The sequence below is a fragment of the Lissotriton helveticus genome, chromosome 2_1 (assembly GCF_964261635.1).
Source record: "Lissotriton helveticus chromosome 2_1, aLisHel1.1, whole genome shotgun sequence".
NCBI lineage: Eukaryota > Metazoa > Chordata > Amphibia > Caudata > Salamandridae > Lissotriton > Lissotriton helveticus.
Genome location: NC_136059.1, coordinates 1,523,817,596 through 1,523,826,517, shown reverse-complemented (window position 1 = coordinate 1,523,826,517; position 8,922 = coordinate 1,523,817,596). Strand labels below are relative to the sequence as shown.

The 8,922-nt window shown below is 43.9% G+C and overlaps 1 protein-coding gene across 2 annotated transcripts in view; it reads right to left on the bottom strand.

Moving 5' to 3' along the window:
- Positions 1–376: 376 nt before the first annotated feature.
- Positions 377–8,922, bottom strand: part of LOC144818754 (uncharacterized) — a 250,040-nt gene continuing 241,494 nt past the window's right edge. Inside the window, exon 9 of one of the 2 annotated variants that reach the window (XM_078676469.1) lies at positions 377–2,004. In XM_078676469.1, the coding sequence (XP_078532595.1) occupies positions 1,253–2,004 (752 nt within the window). In that variant the 3' untranslated portion in view covers positions 377–1,252. The remainder of the gene's footprint in view (positions 2,005–8,922) is intronic. The other variant, XM_078676470.1, reaches the window with a different exon arrangement.

Genomic DNA, 8,922 nt, shown 5'->3' with positions numbered 1-8,922 from the left:
TCCATGGGATACGCCCGGGCAAGCCTGGGCCAAGGCCAGGCCCGTCAAAGCCCGGAAGGGGCTGGGCCCCATCTCTTGGCCCCTCACCCGTACCTCCTAAGGTACAGTCCTAACGCATACGAATAGTCCTCATTAGAGTGCACAACAAAATTCAAATGACAAATTGTATAGCCGCATTTGAACACTTATGTTCCATTGCATATATCTAAATATTAAAGATGGATAATATTGTAAAGGGCTTTTTTAATGTTTGAGCTACATCATGCTTATGTGCAGCTGTACAAGACTGTCTAGTTTATTTTTGGCTGAACTTTAATCCACAGAACTTTCCCTTCCTATCTTTTTACGCAATTGCAAAGTTGTTAGACAATACATGTTTATATGTATAACAATATTTATTTTCTTTCACAATACCTGCGTCGTAGGTAATCATATATTTTGTCTGTTTTGATCAATCAGCAAATTCTGCATCAGAAAAGAGGATGCTAACCTGGAGAACAACATAAGTCAAGGTTTTCATACATTTGACTGTTACAATGTTTTAATAAGTCTTTTTCTGCACAGCTTTAACCATAAAGGGATGACATCTCTGTCTGGGGTGTATATACATTTCCTTGGATTGCCTTAGACATGTATATATGCAGCTGATAGACCACTATGCGTCCAGAGTTGTTAAACTAGTCGATTGTCCAAAAGGGGGGTTCAACCTAGATTAGTGGTTTTGTAGGCGACGGTTAATATTTTTGAGATACTCTTAGAACAACTGGTTGTGTTTCGCTTAATGGTTATTTTAATATCTCATGTCTTTGAAATCTGGACAAAAACTTATGATTGTTAAAACAGCAGTAAAGGTGCACTTCTTGCTTTTGCAAACCATTCGTTTGTTAGTTGTGTTTAGGCCTACTTCCCTTTCTGATTAATTTTTGTCCCTTGGGATATTTTTTCAAGTCTCCATTCTCCTGCCTATTGCTTCTTAATGTAGTGAGTATTCTGTATTTCCAATATTTTTCCTGTATATATCCTCTGGTGTGTAAAGTTGGTCCATCTAAAAAATGCTCTTATATTCAAAACAATGATCAGGCCTTACAAAGAGGCAAACTGAGATAAATTCTCTGCATACAGCAGATGGAGAGTAAACCTTATTCTTGACTAAAGTCATATTAGGATGTTTGGAATTTTAAGATGTAGAACACTAGGTATGTTACCCATGTAATGGTCCACTTTAGAGTGTTCTGTTCTGCTAGCATGCAAGTCATGACTTGTGTACCTTCTTGAAGTGCCTAATAAGCTGTTTCTTCTCTCGGAATCTGGTATCACATTGAGTACAATGATATGGCCGCTCTCCGGAATGTATTCTCTGATGTATAGTAAGAGTTCCCTTCTGGGTAAAGCTTTTTTCACACTCCTCACACTGATATGGCTTTTCTCCAGTATGCTTTGTTTGATGCCTAATGAGATTATTTTTCCAGCTGAAGCTTTGATCACAGACATTGCACTGATAAGGTCTGTGTCGTGCATGTATCTTTTGGTTTCTAATGAGATGGCTTGTTCCACTGAGGCTTTTCAGGCTTTCCATACTTTGATAAGGATAGTTTTTTGCACGTGCTTTCAGGTGTCGTATGGAATCGCTTTTGTGATAGAAGTTCTGCTTGCGTTGAGCAAATGTATATGTATTCCAGTGTGGTTGTGGCCTTGGTTCACATGCAATAATTTCTGCATTGTCCAGCTCCTTCTGATGCTGCTTGTACATGTCTGAATGTTGTCTCTGTAGGGTCTCTTGATGGAGATTTGTGCTAGGCAGATTACTTAAACCGCTCTCACCTGGAATGTTTATCGTTCCTTCAAGTTCTTGACTCCTTTCCGCTTGCAGGCGGCTTATAGATTTCTTTACAGTCTCTGAATTTTGTGAAAACATTGCTTTTTGTGATGTAACTTTGCATGATGTAGTTTCAGTACAATTCATATAACCTTGATTATTCATGTTCCTGTTTATGAGTCTATCTCCTTTTGGAAAAAAAGGAAATTACTTGTGTTAGTGCTCTATATGAAAAGCATCTTTATCACATTTGTTCAAAAGTTATTATAACAAACAAATGGCTTTGAAAAATAAACGGAAAGAACCCAAACTTTTGTATGACTAGTTACTCAAGTTGATAAAACACTTTTGTTATACTTATACATTTATATGTAGCAGTGCAAAACACTGGAAATCTAAAGTAGGTTATATAGAGTTATCACAAAATAAAATGTGATCTTTTCAACTTCTTCAAAATTTCTTGTCGTCAATAAAGGGTATGCTTCTCACAAATTCTTTATGGACACAGTACTGCCTTATCTAGACTGTTACAATAATTGACAATGAGGATGATTAACAGCAGCATCCTCAGCATTTAACAAAACATAGCAGTGTTCTAAACTAGCAGAAACACTGGAACACAACACTTTAAAGTCTGGGCTAAGCCTTAAAGATATTAACACGTTAACAAATAGTTTTAGAAATCAGTGAGGCTTCTTTATTTACTATGGCACACTAAGAGATTATTAATATGCACCAAAACCATATGCACGTGTCATCTATTGATTTGGGTATGTTAGGCAAGTGGGTGAAATTTATATTCTGAAATGGCAGGAAAATTATATGATAATTGTAGATAGAGCAGGTAAGGAAAGAAGATGTTGTGGCAGAAGAAATGTTGCCCGTTTAGTTACCTCTGTAGTGTCAGTTGCTGTAATCTGTACACTTGCAGAGTGTGAAAACACTACCAACGGATCCTTGCCCTCCTATAACCTTGACTGAAATATAACACCTGTATTTCAGTCTCATCTGCATTCTCACAAGCTGGGCAAACCAGACTGGGAGAACCTGCCCACTTTTTAGTAAATGTACGCAGCGGGAGCACCCTGTGTCTGAACTGCAGATATAGCTTCTTGGCAAGGAGCACCTGGAGGTCATCCAGAACCGATTCTAACCTGAATTGGTCTTTTACTTCGAGAAACTTAAGGGTCAAACGACCAGACATAGACATCCTCTGTACTCAGGTAAGTTTATGTTCTCTATAACTCTCCAACAGGACCTTTCTAGAGGTTGAGAAGCAGGTTTCTTCTGCATTATTCCCACGGCCTCACAGATATTCCTAATATATGCTAACCATGGGAGTTTTCCTGCACCTTGAAGGCCTATAACTTCGCTCAGCTCATCCCTATATGGAACGAGTTCAGGAGTGCTCCACAGATGTCGCCAAAATAAAAGAGGTCTGAGAGCTACTTCTTCTGCAAAAGGTCTAATCTCGAGTTCCATTCTAAGAGGCGTTAATGGGGAGCTAGAGGGAAGACCCACGAGTTGCCTAGCGAAGGAGTTCTCAGTATGCAAGAAAGCCTGGTGAACAGTGACCCCAAATTTCAGCTTCATACAACACAGCCCCTAGCCTGTACTTTGTAAATTTCCACCACCGGGCCAACCAGATTGTGGATACAGCTCCTATATATCTTTGAGATGCCCCCCGCTGTCAGGGCCAACTTCAAACTTGCTTTCTTTATTTGTGCGCCCAAGTCAACTTTCTCAGTAAGCGTGATCCCCAGGTACTCAAAAATAGATGCCCCCTCTAATGGCATTCCAGCTAAACGGGGGATTAGGGCGGATTCTGTTATTCACATTAAATACCATATACTTTGTTTTTTGGAGATTGATCTCCAAACCCCGATTTCTACAGAAAACAGTAAAGAGTTCAAAGGCCCTTTGAATTCCCATAGGGGATTTCGAGAGTAAGAGGGTGTCATCTGCGAACATCATGGCTGGTATTTTACAGTTCGCTAACCTGAGGGCATCAATGTCCTTCCCAGCAATCAGTGACTCAATTAGGCCGTTGATAAAAAGAGAGAAGAGGGTCGGGGCCAAGCCGCAGCCTTGGCGAACACCTCTCTCTACTAGCAAAGGGGCTGAGAGTTCACCATTTTTGCCATACCTAATTTGTGTGAAGTTTCCTTGATGTAAACGTTTCAACTGGTAACAGAGATACTCAGGGACTTCCATATCCAATAAAATGGTCCACAGTTTATCCCTCTGGACAAGATCAAATGAGGATTTAGTGTCCACAAATATTATAGAGGCTGCCACCTTCTTTACACACAATTTACCAATATAATAGTTGCAGCCTAAAAATTTGACTGGTCGTCGAAATATTTGCTCTAAACTAAGCTTGGAGGGGGGTAAGAACATTGTTCTCCTCCATCCAGGTTTGCAATCGCCCCTGAAGTACGCGGGCAAATATTTTCTGGCTTACATCTATGAGGCTAATGGGGCGATAGTTGGCAGGGATGATCGGGGAGCCCTTTTAAAAAAATTGGAATTTCAGCCCTAGCCATGGTGGTAGGAATCACCATGCCCTATCAGATGGCATTGAACAAGGACCACAGATAGGGGGCCCCGACAGTGGGCTCAGAACGAAAGAGGTTTGCAGGGATCTTATCCAGCCCTGGCACCTTAGCTGGTGTTATCTTACCCAATGCATCAGTGATCTGCTTAAGGGAGAACAAAGGGGTGACTAAAGGACTTGGCTCGGGGGATAGGAGTGTTAGCCACTGGCCCATCGTCATCCTCTGCCCTTGGGTATAAGGATTCAAAATGTGCCCTTCATACATCCTCCCCGACATTGGGTTTAATAGCCGATTTACCTTCTAGGGATCCCGAGTTATGTAGGAACTTGGGGTCCAGACATTGTAGCGAGGTCTTAAGGCTTTTTAAATATGATACTGATACGCCCATTGTGTTATCTACCTCATGCTTTCAATTCTCCATGCGGTGTACCCGCAGAGCTATTCTAAAGAAGAACTCATAGGTCTGCCCAGCTTATTATCATCCATCACGTAAAATGGGCCCTGTCCTCTCACTCTTTAAAATGAATGAAATCAACTGATTGTCATGTTTATCACTATTTTAACTAACAAGTGCTCAATCAATCGTTATTTTTATATTGTTTCATTTTAAATTAGTTGTCTTGAGAATGCTGGCAGGTGTGGGTTCCTTCACACTTTTAAAATATATTGGCTCTCTTCATAATTGCATTGACCTCTGTACCACCCGAGTTGTGTATACGCATTTTAGATTGTGTGGCTTAAATTTAAAGCAAAAACCTTCATGCTGGTGAAGCTTTGCACGTGCACTTTCTTCTCTCTAGGAACTGTAAGTCAAGTTCGTGGTTCCATTGAATTATATAGGATTTTTGTAATGGTTATCTCCCTGCCTAGATAAGACCTATGCATTTTATTTGCACATGCACTTTTCAATGAGATCATATTCGAGCGAAGACAACTTCTTGCTCAAGCAACCACACTGTCTATGCACATGCACTTTATCGATTTCTATTATTTGGTTAATGTAAAGGCTACATGTTGTGTGTATATTGTACAAGCATTTTACGTCTTTTATAATTGTGGTACGGCTAGTGAGAAGGGAAGTCGATCTCGCCAACCAAAAACCAGAATGGAATTTTATTTTTGTAGTATCTGGTCTTACGTAGCCCAATGGATATCTTCTACGAGCTATATGTAATATATTGTATTTTTATGTGTGCTTTTATGGCCCTACAGGACAAAATAACGTTTTTTGTTGATAATGAAAACACTACCACGTTGTGGGTGTAAGAAAATGTGCTAGACAGAGCAAAGCCAAACAGGTTTGTGTGCCGCTCGCCATGCCATTATGGTGACACTGTATTTCTCCTTTGTGTCACATCCGTCAGCAGGGGAAAATGTATGTCAAGTGCGCATGGTTTCTTTGTACATTACTAAAAGCCTAATGTGGTGGGTCTCGGAGTGACCCTGAACTCTATGCTATCTAAAGAATGATAACAACGCTTGCCATGTGTTTGTTAATGACTGTATCCATTTCACGATCATAGTAACTACTAAGTGACTCCTATCCCTATCTACAGAAGGCATACAGTGCAAGTCTTTACATTTAATTAATAAGAAAGCGACATATCTGCTGCATACCTCGGTTGTACAGGAACAATACATTATTTTCCTGTGGCTATGGATCATTGTGCCTTGTTGGGAGTTTAAATTACCCTTCTTATAAACACCCACTTGGGGCTCCACCTGATGTAGCTAAACAAAGCATAGCTGTCTTTTATATATCCAGATCAGTATTGGTAAACACTATTTTTCCTTCACACATTATCGGTGCTCAAAAGACAAACAATGTAACGGACAGATGTAGGGAAAGTAAACAGGGTAACATTGTTAGCTTATTACTTTTAAGCTAATGCAATCATGGCAACACTTTTTGTTCCTTTTAACATACTGTGTAACCAAGTTTTCACTACATGAACCTACTAATATTGCAGTCGTGGTCTGTCAGTGGGAAGCTGCACCGAAAACTGTTTACAGTAGTGCCCTGATAAATATGGCTGAACAGCATAAAAAAGTGATCTATGGAAGGCTTGAATTAATCTCAGGCACTGGTAATTACTCAGGGCCACACTGCAGACCACCTTTTTTTGTGGCAGACACCCTAAGTGCAATGGGGATGCCCTCATGACCATCCTGACTCCTGCAGCGGTGGTCGCTCCCCACGCTCCCTGATCTCACAGCGCTGGACTGCTACATTGCTTGCCTTCATATCGTGCCAGATTGGTATCGTAGCGCTGCGCTGAACTGTAACACTGCCTGCATTTAAATTGTGCCACATCATAGCGCTATATCGTAGCGCTATATCGCATTGCCTGAGTATTTGCTTAGCCTGGTTTCGCTTTTGTTTCTGCTGCCATTTGGTGTTTGTTTGCCTCCCAGCCCGTCCCTCCACCCCGCTCCCGCCTCCCAGCTGCTCCTCCCTCCCACAGATAACATAGGAATCGTCCTGCCTTCCCTAGCGCTGTGACCATCCTGACTCCTGCAGAGGTGGGCGCTCCCCACGCTCCCTGATCTCACAGCGCTGGACTGCTACATTGCTTGCCTTCATATCGTGCCAGATTGGTATCGTAGCGCTGCGCTGAACTGTAACACTGCCTGCATTTAAATTGTGCCACATCATAGCGCTATATCGTAGCGCTATATCGCATTGCCTGAGTATTTGCTTAGCCTGGTTTCGCTTTTGTTTCTGCTGCCATTTGGTGTTTGTTTGCCTCCCAGCCCGTCCCTCCACCCCACTCCCGCCTCCCAGCTGTTCCTCCTCCCTCGCCCCTCCCCCCTCCACTATCCACATATGACAGATGCATCTGCGCACAGCGGACGCGCCCCATGCGCGCCAAAGGTAAGCCCGTCTACGCCCGTTCGCGCCTGGACCGCGCCCAGCGCCAGACCCCCTGGTCCCCGCAAAATCCTCTCCACCCGCATAACGTACGACGCCGCTACCCTCTCAGCCCTTAACCCCGACCAATTCCCGACCTGCTACCAAGCCACCCCCGGACACATCCATGGACCCTTCACCTGCCGCTCCTGCAAGTTCGACAGCATCAGGAGTCACACCAAATCCACTAACTCCAAACAAAGCTCAAACACTAACCATCTGAAATGCATCCTACTCAACACCCGTTCGATCCACAGACACGCTTTGGAACCTACTCGACACTACATCGCCTGACGTCGCCTTCCTTACAGAAACCTGGATGAACGCCTCATCAGTTCCCGACATCGCCATAGCTATCCCGGACGGCTACAAGATCATCCGAAAGGACCGCATCAACCAAACAGGAGGAGGCATCGCCATCGTCCATAAGAACACCATCCGTATCACGACCAGTTCAGACGACAACCTCGCTACCGCCGAACACCTTCACTTCCAGATCCACACCGACCCCAAGACCACACTCAGAGGCACCCTCATCTACGGGCCACCAGGACCCCGCACAAAATTCAGCAAAGACATCACCGACTTCATCAGCCCACACGCCCTCCCCTCCAAGGACTACATTCTACTGGGAGACCTCAACTTCCACCTGGAAAAGAAAAACGACAGCAACACCACCACCCTTCTGGACAACCTGGCCAACAACTTGTGGATACCCCCACCCACTATGCCGGACACACACTCGACCCAATTTTCACCTCCAGCAAGCACATCTCCTTCAACCACACCACATCTCTCCATTGGACGGACCACAGCTGCGTTCACTTCAACTACAAAAAAAACATGACCCACAACCTCCCACAACCAGTTCTCCGAAGAAACTGGAACAAAATTACCACGACCAGCTCATCACATCACTTCACCAAAACCCTCCTGCCAAATCATCAGACCCAAACCAAGCAGCCACCAACCTCACACAATGGATCACCCACAGCGCCGACGAACTAGCACCCTTGAAAAACCATCAAATCAAACAAGGTAGCAAAAAAGCCCCCTGGTTCAACGATGACCTTAAGAAATCCAAGAAGTTCTGTCGCACCCTCGAGAAAGCCTGGAGAAAAAACCCAACCACTGACAACCTGACCACCTTCAAGAACGCCACCCCCAAATACCACCAACTGATCCGATCCACCAAGAAATCAGCATTCAAGGATCGACTTGACAACAACGCCCACAACAGCAAGGAACTATTCAACATCGTCAAAGAATTTACCCACCCCACCGCCGGCACCAACGACATCACTCCCTCCTAAGACCTCTGCGACTCCCTAGCCTCATTCTTCCACAACAAAATCGCCGACATACATAACAGCTTTGAAAACCAGTCCGGAGACCAATCCGCTCCACCCACCTCCGAACCAAAACCCCCCCCCCATCAACCTTTGCGCCTGGAACCCAATCACCACCGAAGACACCATCCGCCTGATGAACTCCATCCACTCAGGATCACCTACCGACCAATGTCCCCATCACATATTCAACAAAGCAGACTCCATCATCGCACCCCGTCTCCGAGACGTCATCAACTGCTCCCTCAACTCCGCTACCTTCCCGGAAAGCTGGAAACATGCCGAACT